At 43.9% G+C, this 17,781-nt stretch overlaps 1 protein-coding gene and 1 long non-coding RNA gene across 16 annotated transcripts in view; one reads left to right on the top strand and one right to left on the bottom strand.

Annotated features, from left to right (window-relative positions):
• The window catches only part of LOC139440838 (uncharacterized), an 18,905-nt gene extending 8,885 nt beyond the window's left edge, over positions 1-10,020 (bottom strand). For 4 of the 9 annotated variants that reach the window (XR_011651085.1, XR_011651087.1, XR_011651083.1 and 1 more), the window contains exons 1-5: positions 9,889-10,020; positions 3,738-3,919; positions 789-2,246; positions 270-347; positions 97-171 (exon numbers count right to left, since the gene is read on the bottom strand). This is a non-coding gene — a long non-coding RNA (uncharacterized lncRNA). Of the gene's footprint in view, positions 1-96; positions 172-269; positions 348-788; positions 2,247-2,735; positions 2,941-3,737; positions 3,920-9,882 lie in introns of all 9 variants that reach the window. The other 5 variants (XR_011651090.1, XR_011651086.1, XR_011651088.1 and 2 more) reach the window with 5 other exon arrangements.
• ATE1 (arginyltransferase 1) overlaps positions 9,500-17,781 on the top strand; it is a 125,509-nt gene continuing 117,227 nt past the window's right edge. For 5 of the 7 annotated variants that reach the window (XM_053923377.2, XM_053923379.2, XM_053923376.2 and 2 more), the window contains exons 1-4: positions 9,950-10,217; positions 12,362-12,425; positions 14,981-15,043; positions 17,339-17,442. In XM_053923377.2, coding sequence (XP_053779352.1) covers positions 9,950-10,217; positions 12,362-12,425; positions 14,981-15,043; positions 17,339-17,442 — 499 coding nt within the window. Of the gene's footprint in view, positions 9,699-9,949; positions 10,218-12,361; positions 12,426-14,980; positions 15,044-17,338; positions 17,443-17,781 lie in introns of those variants that run through there. The other 2 variants (XM_053923381.2, XM_024555524.4) reach the window with 2 other exon arrangements.

Here is a 17,781-nt window from a genome sequence, read left to right on the forward strand (position 1 = left end):
AAACACAACGGGTGCTCGGGCCCTTTTGACCTTGGTGACAAACTTTGTATGGTTCTGTCACTGGCTCCAAAGTTCAGGGTAAATGTATCTCCTCACCTTACTTAATCTTTCCTAGTGGGGACTGGAAACCTACAGCAATTCCGGGGTCGGAGTGTGTTCAGCCCCGCCAGTCTGGAAGATCAGAAAGAGAAGTTACGCTAGGCCGCGGAGGAGGGTCTCGGGAAACATGCCGTAGTGAGAATTGTATCAGGGAGAGATTTGGGACTGACTTTTCACGCGTAGTGAAAGGCACTCCTTTGTGCCAACAGGCAGGACTCCACGATTTGCTTAACGTCTTCGGTTTTTCCCTGAAGCAAGGAAGAAAGGCACTCTAGTGAAAGCATAAACAGAGTCACACAGTGTTTGAGGTTGAAACTGTCAGAAGTACCTCCATTTTAGCCCTGGACGGGGGAGGCTGAGTTGCTATTTCAAATTCCACAAACCACTGTTTGTGTATAATTGGGGGAACAAAGACCTTACCTTTGATAGGAAAATACTGTTCGAAGTAGGTTAATTCCACTGTAAGTCGTGTGCAGAGTTATTGACAATAAGCGCAATTGACAAGCTATCATGAATTCCCACCACCAGCTATCCAACTGTAACATGTTTCATGATTCTTGTCAGGTTTACATTCTAGATGCACGAGTTGACAGCGATGCAGACAAGTCTGCACAGTCATATTTACGCACCCTCCGGGCCTGTTGTTTCTTAACCTGCTTAGTAAATACATAGGCTTTGTGTTTACCAACCTGGGCTGTAAGCTTTGTTTCTCTGACTTCTCTAGGCAGCAAAGAGAAGGATTGTAGAACGTAGAACTGGAAGAAACCAAAACTGTATTTGCCTTTTAAGTAAAGCTAATTACTTGAAAGACTCATATTTCTGCTTTCATGTTTTTCTTTCCTATGAGATTCTTGTATTACTTCCAAAGCAACATTTATAGAGTTTACTATACACTGGGCATTGCGTGTAAGAACTTAAATGGATTCTTTTACTTAATCTTCCAAACAACCATATGGGGTAGGTACTTGTTACCCCCATATCATGGCAAAACAAAGTGGATTGAGGCCGAGAGAGACTTGGCAAGCTCCCAGGGTTAATTTCAGAAGCAGAATTTGTGCCTGGATGGCTCCAAAGCACATAATTTTCATTCCTGTGCTACACTTGTTCCCAGATAATGAACATTCTCTCACGTTTACTCAAAATGGAAGGCAAATACCTACTGTTCTGCATTCAGATCCAACCATTCTGAGTCTGCCACCTAGGGAAGGTGCGAGGTGGGGTCAGCCCTGCTGGTGGGTCCTTCCTTAGATGGCCCCCCCCCAAATCCTGTCTGCACAGCTGTCAGTCACTTTCCCTGTCCTTGCAGCCCCCTGCTGTTTCCCTTTGGGGTCTTTTGTTTCAGCCATTGCCCTGTCAATCACCAGCTTTCGGGACAACTTTGCTCTGCACCATCTTCCTCTCAGCATCTGCTCTCCCAAACTGCTCTCCCCACTCTAATCACTCATTCCCTTTTCTGCAAAATACCATTTTTCAGCCATTGAAGTTTCTGGCCCACTATCAGACTCCCATCTATTGCTGGTCCTTCAGGATGCTTTAGGTCGGTTTCTACGGCAACCAAAAGCAGTCGTCACAAGCTTTTTTTGTGTCATCACTGTCTACATAGAGACTACTGTGAGGTTGTGGGTGAAGACAACATCTCATCACTAGGGAAGGAACTTCAGTGTGACCTGGGCTGTTTCACAGACACAGGCGTTCCATCTCGGGGCAGTTAGGGGAACCCCTTTCGAGGTAACAGAAGCATCTTTTTCTTTTTTGATTATGTATTGTCTGTCTTCCATGGAAACGGAATCAGTGGGAAACCTCGGATGGATCCTATGCACACAATCAGTAGTTGGTGGAGGTGGGACGAGTGTGTGGATGGCCAGGCATGCGGTCTCATCCTCACTTACCTGGTACGCCACTCAGCTAAAACCTGCTGCTGCTTGGAAGGTTTTGAGCTCCAGTCCTATTTAATATACTTTTGTCACGTTATTGAATTATGTTCATAAATGGTCACTCGGTAAAAACACAGCAGAAAATACACCGATATTGACGTGCAAATTAATGACAGTATCCTGCACATTCACCTCACGGTACTCTTCACCATATATGGAAGCTGCATCCGTCCAAACGAAGACTTCGGGTAGCCCACCGAGGTGTCTCTAGTTCTTGGAAAGATGCAACAAGGAGAAAGTACAGTAATTAATCACAAATTGGCTTCTCATTTATTAGGACTAAAATCTTTGTCTTCCAAAGTAGACTATTTGTGGAGACTTCTTGAAACGGTAGCCCCAGCCGCCACCAGCATGCATGGCCACACCACCCTGAACGTGCTCGATCTCAGACTGAAGCCCCAAGCTCAGATTCAGAAGCGAGTTCTAAAAGGAAACATGGATATTTTATGCAAATGAAAGAATTTCAAACATCAAGTCATGACAGGGGTTTCTGTCTATTTCAAACCAAAGCACTGATGAATTAAATTTCAATTTACATTTTAATCACTTGTCTCTTACACCAAGCAAGATACCACCGAAACACTGATAAAGCCACGCCACTCGGATGTCAAACTCATGTGATACTAATTCAGCCGAAATTGTTACAATGCCTGAGATGTGACAGCGTCATACTACCGTAACAAGTTCCTGACACGGGCACACCTCACTTTATTGCACTTCGCAGACGTGTCTTTTTTCTTTCTTTTTTTCACAAATTGAAAGCAAGGCCTTCCACTAGCAAATACAGTACAACTTGCTTTACTGTGGTGGTCCGGAGCCTGAGGAGCCGTGTCTCTGAGGCGTGACCGTGCTCACTCTGAGCCGGGCACTGTGTGAAGTGCTGAAAGGCAGTCCCTTCTTTATCCTCCTGTGAAAACAGCAGTAGAGGACTCTTGTTGGATTAAAAGAATGCAGTTCTCAATATGAGCCTGTCTTTAAGGAATCAGCTGTATTAAAATAAAGCTTATATACAGAGAATAACATGGACATGAAAGTACTTTAATTTAAGTACTGTGTTGTAAGTTGTTTCTCTTTCCTGATAAGAGGAAGTGGGAGGACAAAGAATGTTTGTAAGCCAGGGAGATAAACAAAGAACACTTTCGATAAGCAAATCAGGTTGAAACTATGTTTTTCTATGAAAAATATAAAAACAAAAGGACTCTTTGCTAACAGTATTTTTATTACATACCTAAATTTTAATCCTCTATCAAAAGACACGAACTATGTCTAGTTAGGAGAAGTCCTGCCTGGGGGAAACGATGTTTCCTGGACTGAAATTATTATTATGCCGCTGATGTCACTGAACTTGAAATGAATTTCACAGGATAATCACGGATTAACTTCTGGCACTGGAAACAGCGCCTTGCCTGCTGTCTCCATTTTGCAGAATTGTAAAAACAAAGTTAACAAAGAGAAGCGGCTCCGCAGAATCTAAACATAAAGCATTTGACACTCCCCCCACCCTAAGTGGTAACATTATTCTCCCCATTTTCGCACCGGGAAACGGCAGCTAGGAGAGTTACGCGGAGTGTTCAAAGCCACACCTCTGCTTCGAGACTGAACCCTGAGCATGGATAACTAAAAGCAGAGCCTGTGACCCTCAGCACACGCCAGCATCCCACCTAACTAACCTTGGTGCGCTGGAGGAGTGGAAACCGTCCTTACCTTTGTAGAGCTTGCTCACAACCCAGTGAGGGAGTCAGAAAGTGCATGCAGGCGCACCCCTGTGATACCGTGGCACAGAGCAGACGCTGACTACGGAGGGAGTCAGGAGTCAGTGTGACGTGGGGCTGGACCAGGTCTTCTTGGGGAGCATGCTCCGAGCAGAGCGGCAACACTCCCGAGACCTGAGAAGCAAGAGGTGACTCAATCCGAGTGGCTGTTGACTAGAGGAAGTTGCACAGGCAGCTTACAGTATGGAGGGAGGGATGCTGGAGTCTGGAGTATACCGTGTAGGGAAGGGACACTGGGGCCAGAGTCTGACCCAGAGGAATTTTGATGACTTCCTAAAACAAACAGGGAACTATGAAATGTTAACAGGAGAGTGACTGAAAAGAAGCGGCACTCGAGAAAAGATCCTCCCACTGTAGCACCACCAGCACAGACAGGTAGAGAACTGGGCTGGCCGGGTGGCGCCACAAGAACTTGGTTCTAGATGGGCGTTGTGTAACAAAAACAGGATGTGTGTCACAGATACAATTTAATTTTTATAGGAGCTACACTTACAAAAGTAAAAACAACCCAGGTGAGATTAAAATATACCCAGGACATACAAAGTATTATCAGTTCACAAGTAATCAATTTGAAAGTTTTAAACCACTGTTCTTTTTTATTAATAAACTTAATTTTTTAGAGCAGCTATAGATTTACAGAAATGTGGATATAAGTACTCTTCCTCTAAGTTCCCCCAATATTTAACATCTTGCAGCAACGTGGTGCATTTGTTATAATTGGAGCGTTGATATTAATACATTGTTAACCAAAGCCCATAGTTTACATTAAGACTCATTCTTTGTTGTACGTTCCATGAGTTTCAACAAATTTATAGTAACAGGAGTCCATTATTATAATCATACAGATCTTTTGCCCATTTTTAATTGGGTTGTTATTGGTGAGAATTTTAGAAGTTCCTTATTTTCTTTGCTTGTGATCCATTTTTAGTTAATTTTTGTGAAGGGTATAACGTCTGTGTCTAGTTTTATTTACTGATTTTGCATGTGGATGCCCAGTTGTTCAGCGGCGTTTGTTGAAAAGACTCTCCTTTCTCCATTGAATGGACTCGGCTCCTCTGTCAAAGGTCAGTTGACTGCACCTGTGTGGATCCATTCCTGGGCTTCCTACTCTGGCCCCTTGATCTGTGTGTCTGTTCTCCGCTGTGGGGACTGCTCTAGTTGTACAGTACATTTTAAAGTCTGGTAATGTCGGTCCTCTGATTTGTTTTCCTTTAATATTGTTTTGGTTATACTAAGTCTTTTGCCTCTCCATAGAAACTTTAGGATCCTCCTGTTGATATCCTCAAATAACGTGCTGATATTTTGATTGGGATTATTTTGACTCTAAAGATCAAGTTGGGAAGAAATAACATCTTAACAATACTCACCTTCCTATCAATGAACATGGACCATCTCTCCGTTTCTTTAGAGCTTTGATTTCTCTCATCTTCAGTTTGTACTTTTCCTCATATATAATTGTATACATTTGTTAGATTTATACAAAAGCATTTCATTTTTTCCCTGGTGCCAATGTAAATGGTATTGTTTTTAGTTTCAAATTCCAATTAACATTGTATTCTGCAAACTTGCTATAATTGGTGATTAGTTCCACGAGAATTTTGCTGTTGTTGAGTCTGTGGGATTTTCCATTTGGCCAAACATGTCATTTGTGAACAAAGAGTTGTACTTTTTTTTCCTTCCCAATATGTATACCTTTTATTCCTTTTCTTACTGCATTAGCTCAGGCTTCCGGTGTGAAGCCGAACAGGAGTGGTGAGGGGGGACATCCTTTCACTGTTCCCCATCTCACCGAGAAGGCATCTAGTTTCTCACCATTAAATATATCAGCTGCAGGTTTTTTGTAGATGTTCATCAAGCTGAGGAAGTTCCTCTCTATTCCTAGTTTGCTGAGTTTTTATCATGAATGGATGTTGGATTTTGTCAAATGCTTTTTCTGCATCTATTGATATTTTTCTTCTTTAGCCTATGGATGTGATGGATTACATGAATGACTTTTGAATGTTGCACTAGCTTTGCTTTCCTGGAGTAAGTTCTCCTAGGTGGTGGTGTATGATTCTTTTATACATTGTTGGATTCCATTTACTAGTATTTTATTGAGTTTTGCATCTGCGTTTACTAGAGATATTGGTCTGTAGTTTTCCTTTCTTGCAATGTCTTTGTCTGGTTTTTGTATTAGGGTAATGCTGGCCTCATAGAATGAGTTAGAAGATTCATTTTGCTGCTATTTACTGGAAGAGTCTATAGAAAGTTGGTATAATTTCTTCCTTAGATGTTTGGTAGAACTTAACCAGTGAAACCATCTGGGCCTGGTGCTGTTTTCATAGGTCATTATTTATTTTTTTTTTTAGGTATAGGCCCTATTCAAATGATCTATTTCTTCTTTTGTGAGTTTTGGTAGATTATGTCTTTCAAAGAATCGATCTGTTTCTTCTAGGTTATTATTATCTGTAGGTAGTTGTTGTCCTTTTAATGTTCACGGATTCTTCATTTTGGATATTGGTAATTTGTCTTTTCTAGCATTTTTTTTAAGACTTCATTAATTTTTAGAGGGGAAGGGAAACATCAATGTGTGGTTGCCTCTCACATGCCTGCTGCTGGGGACCTGGCCTGCAACCTAGGCATGTGCCCTGACTGGGAATCAAACTGGTGACACTTTGGTTCACAGGCCCATGCTCAAGCCACTGAGCCACACCAGCCAGGACTCTAGGTTTTTCTTAATCAGCCTCACCAATTTTATCAATTTGATTGGTCTTTTCAAAGAACCAGCTTATGGTTTTGTTGATTTCCTCTATTGATTTCCTGCATTCAAATTCATTTACTTTTGCTTTAATTTTTGTTACTTTTTCCTGCTTATTTTGGGTTTAATTTGCTCTTTTTTTCCTAGTTTCCTGAGGTAGAGGCTGAGATTGTTAACTTGAGAGAGTCCCTAATACATGCACTCAGTGTTATGACTCTCCCTCTAAGCACTGCCTTTGCAGCATCCCGGGTTTGGGTTAAGTTGTGTTTTCATGTTCATTTAGTTCGAGATATTTCTAACTGTCTCCTGAAACTTCTTGGACTCAAGTGTTATTTAGAAGTGTGTTGTTTAATTTCCAAGCATTTTGGTATTCTCCAGCTACATTTCTGTTACTGATTTCTAGTTTTATTCCACCATGGCGTGGTAGCATACTTTGTATGATTTCTGTTCTTTTAAATTTGTTAAGGTGTTTTCTACGGCCCAGAATGTGGTCCGTTTTGGTCAAAAATAGACCATGTGAGCTTAAGAAGGATGTGGACTCTGCTGCTTGCTGTTGGATGAAGTGTTCCAGGGATGTCAGTCGGATCCTGTTGATTCGTGGTATTGTTGAGTTCAGTTATGTCTTTATTGACTGAATGCCTGCGGGATCTGTCAGCTACTGACAGAGGCATGGTGGAGTTTCTGTAAGAGTGAACTCGATTTATTCTTGCAGTGCAGCAGTTTTGCCTCACATAGCTTGCCACTCTGTGCTAGGGGCATACGGATCAAGGACTGCTATGTATTCTTGGAGAACTGACCCCTTGGTATTGTGTAACATATGTTTGGATCCCAAATGTTCCTGTTCTGATGTTTACATTGTCTGAAATTAATGTAGCTACTCCCCAGCCATCTTTTTATTTTTAATGTTTCTCACCTGAGAACATTTTTTCACTGCTTTGAGAGAGAAACATCAACGTGAGAGAGAAACATTGACTAGTTGCCTTCTTCTATACACCCCAAATGGGGATTGAACCTGCAACCTGGGTATGTGCCCTGACAGGGAATCGAACCCAGACCTTTTGGTCCATGGGCCAATGACTCTCCAACCAGGCAAGATTCTAGGCATCTTTTGATTAGTGTTAACAACATATCTCTCTCAGTCCCTTTTTAGTTCACTGTTTCTTAAATTTAAAGTGGGTGTTTTTGGTAGGTAACATACAGCTGGGCCTTGTTTTTTATCCAGTCTCATTGTCATTTCATTAATATATTTAGACCACTGACGTTTAAAGTGATTATTGAAAGAAGTGATTATTGATATAATTGAAATAATTAAAAGCAAAGATAACTATCTATTGTTGGCAATTTCATAAATAAAAGGACATTCTAATAGTGCTTCCACCCCCAACCCCCCTGCCCGCACCCCAAAGGGGAAACTAAATGGAGGTTTGTGTTGTCTCACCTGGGCCCGGAAGATAAAAACTGTCTCTGACCTTCAGCAAAATAAAGACATCTAGGAACTGCTGTCCTGCGTAAGTCCAGACCTAGTATTTGTTGGTCTCTTTTCATCTTCAGTTTATTTTAATCACCTTTTCCCTATGTTTTTTACTAGTTGTATGACCTTGGGTAAGTTATTCAGCCTCTTTGGTCTTTGTTTTCTACGTTGTGAAGTTGCTGTAAGGATTAAATGAGTTGAAACATATGCTTAAGACTTTGGACATTCTCCTAGTTCAAGGCTGGTATGACCTGGAGCGCCCTGGGCTGAGGCTGGTTTAGGGCGTGGGGTAAGGTTGGGACTTCAGAAGGATGGAAGTGAAGTGGGACAAGACTGTAAGACTGAATAGCCTCCTGGCTTCCTACTCTCTGTACTGAGCATGTTTCATTTAACAGACCCATTCATTCAACAGGAGAGCCTGTCCAGGAAAAAAACCCGAGAATAATCAAATATTATAATGAACAAAATGGAGGAAGTTGGTCCTAAGAATATAGAATCTGGCAAGAAGCCTTCAAGTAAGGAGTTGAAGCTGGAGAAGCCTAGAGGGGCCCTGAAAACCTGTTGCATGCTACATAGCTACCCCTTGTTTTTCCCCATTGTCTGGGGTACAAGTGATGCTTAGCAGTGTAACAGGCTACTCTGCCGGCAAGCAAGCTCTTCCGTTTAATTGGGCACAAGCCCAGCAGAGTGGACCTTGGAGTCAAAACTGTTGAAACTGATCTCAAAAGTTTACCTCTATTTCTCCAAGTTTCATGAATTCACTTTTTAAAATATTGCAGAAAGATAATCAGCTGTATTGCTCAGTGGGAAAAATATAAGGAATTAAATTATCAGTGCACACAAGGATTAAGGAATACTACCTTGTTGGAGGTACTCGTTTTTATACTTTGCCGCAGACTCTTACTCTCCAGAAAAACCTGTCTAAAGTAGTGGTTTGTAAGATTGTTGAGGCCCACGGGCTGAATTCAGCCTGTATAAAAGTCTGTTTGGCTATGCGGTTAACGGAATTCATTCAAAGTAACAAGTAACATCTCAAACATCGTATTTAAAAAACCTAGATGTCCAGCTTCCCTTTTCAAGTCGTAAGGGATGGTGGCATTGGCTTGTAGAGGCACAAGGCAGCAACTAATTGTGACAGTTTCCTTTCGAAGCCGATGGGTCCTTTGATTCATCTACCCCGGCCGTTCAGAATGCCTTGGAAAGAGCTTGAGTTGGCTACATGGCGGCCAGGGACAGTCTGAGAGGATAACTTTCAAACTGAGACCTACAGTAAACAGCTTTGAGTGATCACAACCTGCGTGCCTCGGTCTCCTTTTCTGTAGAATGGGGCTGACATGGGGAAGCTGTGGGAAGGATTGGCGATGGAGTATGTAAAGGGACCGGGGTAGCAGAGGACCTCCAACACGTTAACGCCGCAGAGTGTCCCGACCCCAACAGAGACGGGAACGGAGGAGGCGCTGCGGAAGCGGGGCTGGAGCTGTGGGAAGCCCCGCCGGACCTCGTTCCCCTCTCCTCCCCGTCGCGGGCCCCCGCGCTCCGCCGAGGTCGGCCCCGGGGCGCCGAGAGGCGTGGCCCGCCCGTGCAGACCCTTGCGGCGGCCATGGCCTCGGTGGTGGAGTACAAGGGACTCAAGGCCGGCTACCACTGCGGCTACTGCGACTCGGAGGAGGGCAAAGCGTCCTGCGGTGAGTGGCTCGGGCTACGAAACTGGCGCAGCCGCCTCGCGTCCAACCCCCGCCCAGCCCTTCGTGCCCCGCGCCAGCGCCTCGCGGCGGAGCACACGGGCCCGGCTCTCCCACTCCCGCTTCCCTTCCCCACTCGTTTCTTCCCAGCCCGTTTCCTTTCACCCTGCGTCTCTCTCGGCCTCACCCTCACCGAAGATGGCCGTTCCTCTCCGAGAAGGAACTGAAGTAGGCGAAGGCTGCCCTGGACCAAAATGGCGCGGGCGGCGTCATCGCCGTGGGCCTGCGGCGGGGCCCAGCTTGCGGGCAGCCACGCGGCTTCGCGGGCGCCTCTCGGGCTCCGGGCGGCGCGGTGCATTGTGGGGTGGCGGCGGCGGCGTTGGGCTGGGCTGCGCCGCGTTTGGAGAGCCGGGGCCATGGCTGCCTGTACAGCTCTTTCGTCCAGCATCGTGGAGTATTGTCAGGGCGATGGCTTTTACCGCTGTGGTTATTGCAAGAACGAGTCGGGAAGTCGCTCCAATGGTGAGCGGGCTGGCGGGTGGGCAAGGGGAGGGCGCCGAGGCCGCGGGGGCTCCGCGGCTGAAGGGCGTCCTCGGGGGTCGCCGCTCCCCGGCTGGGGCCGACTCGAGGGACCCACGGCGGCTGGAGCCCCAGCCCAGTCCCTATCTGGTGGAGGGAGTGCGGAACGCAGCTACCCCGTGGCTGTCAGCATTACATAAAAACAGACTTCACCTGATGCAGCAGGTAAGCCTCTAGGTGCATATTCTTCACTCGGGTGCTCGGATGTGCGAGATGGGGACTGTCTCGCAGCAGCCAAGTGTGGAAACGGATGCCCATCACCAGTGACGGGTAAATAGACGATGGCGTGCGTGCGAGGGAGCCCTATATGTCGTCAGCTACGGCTGGGGCTGTCCTGTAACTGACGCTGATGTGGGAAATATCCCCAGTAGTAGATGCTGGACAGGGAGTGCCCGGTGGTGCTACTTGTGTAAAAAACGGTGTGTGTGCCCGTGTGTGCTTGGGCATCCATGAATAAAATGGTCACCGTAAGGATATACAAGAAACTGGTGACCGTAGGCACTGCTGGCGAGGGGACCGGTTTGTACCGATGTGTTTGAAATATTTACCAGGCGCTTATATGCCATGTCATTTCTCCACCCACCTCGATGATGACGACGCAAAGCCAGCCTGCAGTTGGTTTTTTTCCTTTCCTATCATGATTTAGGTTTCTTTCCAAAAATGGGTTGTTTGTAAACAAAACGTGGTGTTTATTTCCCGCAATGGCATTCACTGGCAAATGCAGAATCTCCTGTTTTAAAGAACAATCCCGTGTTGTGGAAAGTGGGCTATCCGCGAAGATGTAAGTTTTAGGTAGTTCCCATTTTGAAAACAGTATAAATGCCCGACGGCAATGATTTGGGTGATTATAGTGTGTCCATTTACTAATTAATTAAAAGTGTTTATTAGGTGCTGCTTGTGGGCGAGGGAGTAGAATGTGATACAACGCAGTCTTTATGAGTGAGGATTATGAAGATGATGAGCTAAGTGGGAAGATGTTTAGAGTGCAGTGTTAAAGGGAGAAAATAAACAGGATGCAAATGACATGTGACATGATTACGTCTCTGGGAGGGAAGAAACCCAGAAAGACACCAAATGGTGACTGCTGTTAGACCTTAGGGTATTCAATGGATTCCTCCCTTTTTCAGAATTTTAGTATTGAAACTGTAATATATGAGTGGTAAATAAGTTATATTAAATGTCTAAATTAACATCTTAATAGATTTTTAATTATTCTAGTAATTGTACTAAGAAAATTGGTTAATGTGGATGTTCTGTGTTTAAAGTCTTGTGGAAGTAACCTGCTTTCGTCCCTTTAGTTACCTAAAGAGATGACTAAAATTTTTATCACGATTTTAATTCTAATAATAATCTTTACGGTAGATAGAACACCCCACCTATTGGGCAGGTAGGACATCACCTGTGTCACTGGTGATGAAATCGAGCTCGCAGAGTGAACTTGTCAGTGTTAATAGTCCTCTTGTGCCGAGCTTTTCTTTTAACATTCACTCAAATATACCTTTAAATGTCCTTTTTTATGGTCTTCATTTTTTTATGGTCACATAATTATTTCATCATATTGATAACACATAGAACCAAAATCACCTGTTCCTAGGCATTTGGGTCATTTTTAGTTTTATACTTAAAAGGATTATGACTGTATACTTTTGTCCTATTTTTTATATTCAAGACTATACTATAAATATATATAAAACTTGAGAAATTTATATGTCCAAGAAAACATTTTCTAACTTTTCTGAAGAAACTAGTTTAATACTTTATGGGGGATATTATTATTGTTTAAAGGTATACTATCTGGTAATAGTGAGGACCTAAATTTATAATGTCATGGAGACTCTTGACTAATCTTGAATTAAATGTAATTACTTTGATGTGTTTTTTTTTCTTAAAATTAAGGTGATACATCATATTTTTCATTTGTTATGTATTATGTCAAACCAACAAGTGTAAAGTATGCAAACTTTATACTTTCCTCCATTGTGAGCTAGATTTTTTTCCTTTTATGTTCACATTAAAAAATACGGCTTCGAATTTAAAAAAGGAAGAAGTTCAACCTGCTGTCCTTGACATGCTACTCACTCTTTCAGGCATGTGGGCCCATTCCCTGACAGTGCAGGACTACCAGGACCTCATAGACCGCGGATGGCGAAGGTAAAGCTCCGCAGTGCCAAGATGCTTCTCTTATTACTCAGGTTCTTCTTGTGATTGGAAAAAAGTACTGTTTGCCTTTAAAATGTTTTCCTGTTGTTGGAAAGAGGTTTAAGACATTTTTTATTGTTTTGTGTAATAATTTTGTCTCTCTTTTAAGGATCTTTATTGGGAAAATTTTAAATACTCTCAAACATGGGGAGTACATTGTAATGGATCTCATGTACCTGTCACCAAGCTTCAACAGTTAACATTCTGCCGATCTTGTTTCATCACTTCCTCTTGCTCCCTGCAGTGGGCCGAATGTTTGTGTCCCAGCAAAGTTTATGGGTTAAATCCTAACTCCCATTAGGATCGGTGGTGTTTGGAGGGGGGCTTTGGGGGGTGTTGAAGTCAAAGGTGGAGCCATCATGAATGGGATTAATGCCCTTGCCCCTTCTTCCCTGTGAGGACACATTGAAAAGAGGAACCACAGGACCTGCTGGTGCCTTGACCTTGGGCATTGCAGCCTCCAGAACTGTGAGGAGTAAACTTCTGTTGTTTAGAAGCCACTTAGTCTGTGGCACTCTGTAATGGCAGCCCAAGTGGGCTAAGACACTCTTCCACTTTCCCCCCACAAAGTAGTTTAAAGCAAATTTCAGGTGCATATCAATATACCTATAAATAGATACGTGTTTATGAGAAAGAGTTTCTTTTTCTTTTATAACATACCATACATAACATAACATACACAATACCATTTATCATGCCATACAAAATTAATAATTCTTTGATGCCATCTCTTACCTAATCTTGATTAGATTTTCTGCTCATCTTAAAATGTCTTTTTTTATGATTTTAATAGTTTATTTTTTGTTGTATTTTTCCATTATCACTTATCCGCCTTATACCCCCTTATACTTCCACCCATCCCCCCCACCCCACCACAATCACCACGCCATTGTCTGTATCCATGATTCTTTCTCACTTTTGCTTGATCCCTCCCCCTCCCAGAGCTGTCAGCCTGCTCTCTATCTGTGAGTCTGTCTCTATTTTGCTGTTAGTTCAGTTTGTTCACTAGATTCCACATATGAGTGAAATTTGTCTTTTTTTTTTTTAACGGTTTATTTGAATCAGGATTCCATTGAGTTCCACACATTGCCTTTGATGGCTAAGAATTTTCTGCTGTTACTGTTATGTAGATGATTTTAAAGTAACTGTTGAATATTAGGTGAAGTTCCTTATCTGCATAGTGTGAGCACTATTCAGTGCCTGGGCCAGTGGTCCCCAGAGACTTCGGATGAAGCACAGCAGGTGCAACTTCCCAACTTGCCTTAAACTCAGTAACGACTTCCAAAAGTAGCCATAGATTGTGTGCTGAAGGACCGTGTGTGCCATGATAAGGAACGTTGTTCAGGGCAGAGGGGAACCGCCGAAGGCCTTTGTGTCACGAAGCAGTGTGATGGAATGCGTGCTTTGGAAATCAGCGCTTCCCTAGCGGGGAGGATTTGGGGGGTGATCCTGCGGGCAGGAGACTGCTGCCCGCGATGGTTGCAGCGTTGGGATGTGAGATGGCGAAGACTGGCACGATCATCAGTGGCAGTGGCAGTAGGTAGGAGGGGACAGACTTCAGCTTCGTTTTGGAGGTAGAAGGCTTGCTGATAGGATAGAGCTGCTTTAGAGGTAGGAGATGCCCCCTAGGTGCCCGGCTCAGGAGCTGAACTCCTGTTTGTTTGGGCTAACAAAGGTCCACAGATGGGGCAGCTTAGACAACAAAAGTTTGTTCTCTCACTGTCCTGGAGGCTGGATGTCTATCTATAGTCAAGTGGTCCAGAGCTTTGGTTTCTTCCAAGGCCTCTCTCCTGGGCCTGCACACGGCTGCCTTCTGGCTGTGTCCTCACACGGTCCTTTCCCTTGGTGTGCACATCCCCAAATGCCTCGTGTCTCTGTGTTTTCAGTTTTGTTTTCTTATAAGGACACATGCCAGGTCAGATTAGGGCTCATCTTAACAGCTTCATCTAAACCCAGTCACCTCTCTAAAGGCCTTACCTCCAAATGCAGTTCCATTCTGAGGTGCTGGGTGTTAGAGTTTCAGCATGAATTCGGGGGACAAAATTCAGCCCATGATGTCATGGTTCTGCCATTAACTGAGATCTAGAAAGTATGAAGGGAGCAGGTTGGGCTGGGGGTAGTTTGTGCTGTTGCACATGGAACCCCCAAGTGTGGGTGCCGTAGGCAGCAGTGTCCCACGGCATCCTGGGTAGCTTTCTCTGCCTGTGGCATTTGGGATGGGGGTGGTAGGGCCAGCGCAGAAAGGATCACAGACGCTGGTGGGAGGCGACTGAGTGATTAACCTTTGAGTGCACAGATACAGGTCCAGCGGAGAAGGAGCTGGCCTCTGGTCCTTGGTCTGCCCTCGGGGTGGGGTTCCTGTGCTTAGGAAGCGTGACTGAACCTAAATGCGTTTCTACACTATTGATTAGATTTTTACCTGAGTTAAGTTTGTGCTTCTATACATATCTACTTTGTCATATATGAGAAATGTGTAAGAAATTAACAAAACTATTTTATAATTTTAGAAGTGGGAAATACGTGTACAAGCCTGTGATGAATAAAACATGTTGTCCTCAGTACACGATAAGGTAAGATTTTTTAAAAAGATTTTATTTATTTATTTTTAGAGAGGGGGAAGGGAGGGCAACAGAGAGGGAGGGAAACAGTGACGTGAGAGAGTAACATCGATCGGTTGCCTCTCTTACGCACCCTGACTGGCGCCAAACCCCCAACCTACGTGCGTTCCCTGACTGAGAATCGAACTGTCTACCTTTGGCTTGGTGGGGCGATGCCCAGCCAACTAAGCCACACCAGTCAGTGCATATGGTGAGAATTTTGATTGCTACAAGGGGACTCTATAATATGAAAGTTGTGTATAATTTTTTAGTATAATACTTGTTTAAACGTTAATTTTCATTCTAGGTTGACATTCTTTATACGCAAAAGCGAGTGAGTTACAGCTTTTATACATACTGATTCTATATTCACATGCTGATCGATAGCTTTTATTAATGTTTAATTGGTTTACATATAAATATATGAAAAAAATACCCACTTTATATGGCTGTCTGGTCAGCGATACCATGAAGTAGTGGGAAAGTATTGGTACATACCGAGATTATTTTTAGACAGCAAACTGCTGCGGGTCTCAGCGCAGGGCCCTCCCCGCTCTTGCGTTCCCTGACGCAGCGCCCACACCAGGCAGTGCGCTGGGTTCTGGAGGAGGGCTGAAGTGAGGTCCGCCACGTGCATTTGGAGTCCACTTTCCTTCCCTGGAAAACTTAAAAAACTGAAAACCCCTGTTTTCCTACACAGCGTTTGATTCATTGTTCATAATCTTTCGGGTTTACCCTCTGCCCCCTTTATCCCACCCTAACACAGAAAGATTTTCCCTTCTTCAATTGTAAAGGCCCTCCTCCTCATCTCCCTCATTGTCTTCCTCTCCTCTTCTCTTTCTCCTCGTACAAAATGGGGAGAGGATGTTAACAGTGTGAAGCATTTGTCTCCTGCATTAATGTTGTATACGAGGAATACTTTAAATAAAAAAGCAAACGGTTGTATCCATCACTTTCTGACTGGTCCTCATAGCCATCGCTCTTAGCTGCGCTTACTTTTTTTGCACTGTTTTGAGAGTTGGATGAAAGTTGCAGGCCCTCCCTGCAGCACAACCAAACAAGGGAGAGGGCACATTTAGAATGATCACAGATTCCTGAAAAGTTCCCCTGGTTCCTGGTTAAGAACCCTTTCTCTCCTCTAACTGATCACAGGCCTGGGGCAGTAAAGAGGAAAGTGGATGTCCATCTGGTTGCCGGCAGCATCTCAGTTATCACACAGAGAACAACACGACCAAGTGGCAGTGCCGGGCCCCTGGTTATGGAGCAGTGGCATCTTCAAAGGCAGAAGTCACTTTCCTTCTGATAGCAATTTTTATTACTGGGTTATGGCTAGGATTCTGTTCAAGCAAGTCTGAAGTTGATTGGCCTGAACCCTGAGAATTGTAACCAGAAAAGGCCAATGCAGTGGGTTAAAGAAAAATACAAAGCATCTGTAATTTATTGGGTGCTTGTCACGTGCAGAGTGTGGTTTCTGATAAATTGTTTTTAATTTTTTTTAATTGATGTGTGAGTGAGAGAGAGAGAGAGAGAGAGAAACATTGATGTGCTGTTCTACTCAGCCACACATTCATTGGTTAATTCTCGTTTGTGCCCTGCTGGTGTCCGGGGCTGGGTTGGGGAGGTGCGTTTCAGATCTCAGCATCCAGTACGAAGACTTTGATTTAGGCTTCCTGTTTCCAGTACAGCGCCATAGCTTTCGACTGTGCTGTATCCCTCATGCAAGAAGCTCTGTTTTTTACTCTTTCCTAAAACTTCGCAGTTTTTTGCTGGGTTGTATAGGAAATCACCTGTGCAGAGTGGGGGAGGGCATCTGACATCTAATTGCTTTCAAAAGAGACTTTCAGGGGATCTTCCTAGTTTTAGATCCACCTTCTTGCGTATCTCCTGGGGTATTTAGGTGCCGCCAGTCCCTAAGACTTCTAGGGGTAATGCAGAGAAAATTGGGTATCTTTTTGGCTTCTCTCACTGTTGGTTTAGGATGCTACTTTGTTTAGTCTGCTAAGTCAGTTGCACTTGTTCATCTGCTTTCCAGCTTCCAGCATTTCTCCCATTCTCTTTTTCCTAGTGGTTTATGTCTTTCTTTTTTCCTATTCGTTAACATGTTTTAGGGAGAATTGGGGTGAGTTAGAGGCTACATTAAGCCCTGTCTTCACCCAGGCATAAATTTCCAGCATGAGCTTTGCCTCATTGTTCTGGATACTATCCATAGCTGGTTTTATTCTTTTAACGTTTGGGTTCACTTTTCTAATATTTATTTTGCTTTCCTAGGTGCCGACCTTTACAGTTCCAGCCATCAAAATCTCACAAAAAGGTTTTGAAAAAAATGTTGAAATTTCTGGCTAAAGGGGAGATTTCCAAAGGAAATTGTGAGGGTAAGATGAGATGGGGGTCTAAAAACTATTTATTAAAATTTTTTAATTAATTGATTGATTTCACGGAGAGAAAGAGAAGGAAACATCATTGCTTTGTTCCACTCAGGTGTGCATCTACTGACTGATTCTTGCGTGTGCCCTGACTGGGATCGAACCCACAACCTTGGAGTGTCAGGACAGTGCTCTAACCAGCTGAGCTACCCAGCCAGGGCTTTCAAATGTGTATCTTGTCAAGTTTCTCACTTTCAGTCATTTCTTCAGTTAGGTAGGGGGAAAGGGGCCCGTACTCCAATCAGGTACCACGGTTACTGTGATGATGATGATTTCTAGGACTGCTGT

The sequence above is a fragment of the Desmodus rotundus genome, chromosome 4, assembly GCF_022682495.2.
Source record: "Desmodus rotundus isolate HL8 chromosome 4, HLdesRot8A.1, whole genome shotgun sequence".
In the NCBI taxonomy this organism is placed as follows: Eukaryota; Metazoa; Chordata; class Mammalia; order Chiroptera; family Phyllostomidae; genus Desmodus; species Desmodus rotundus.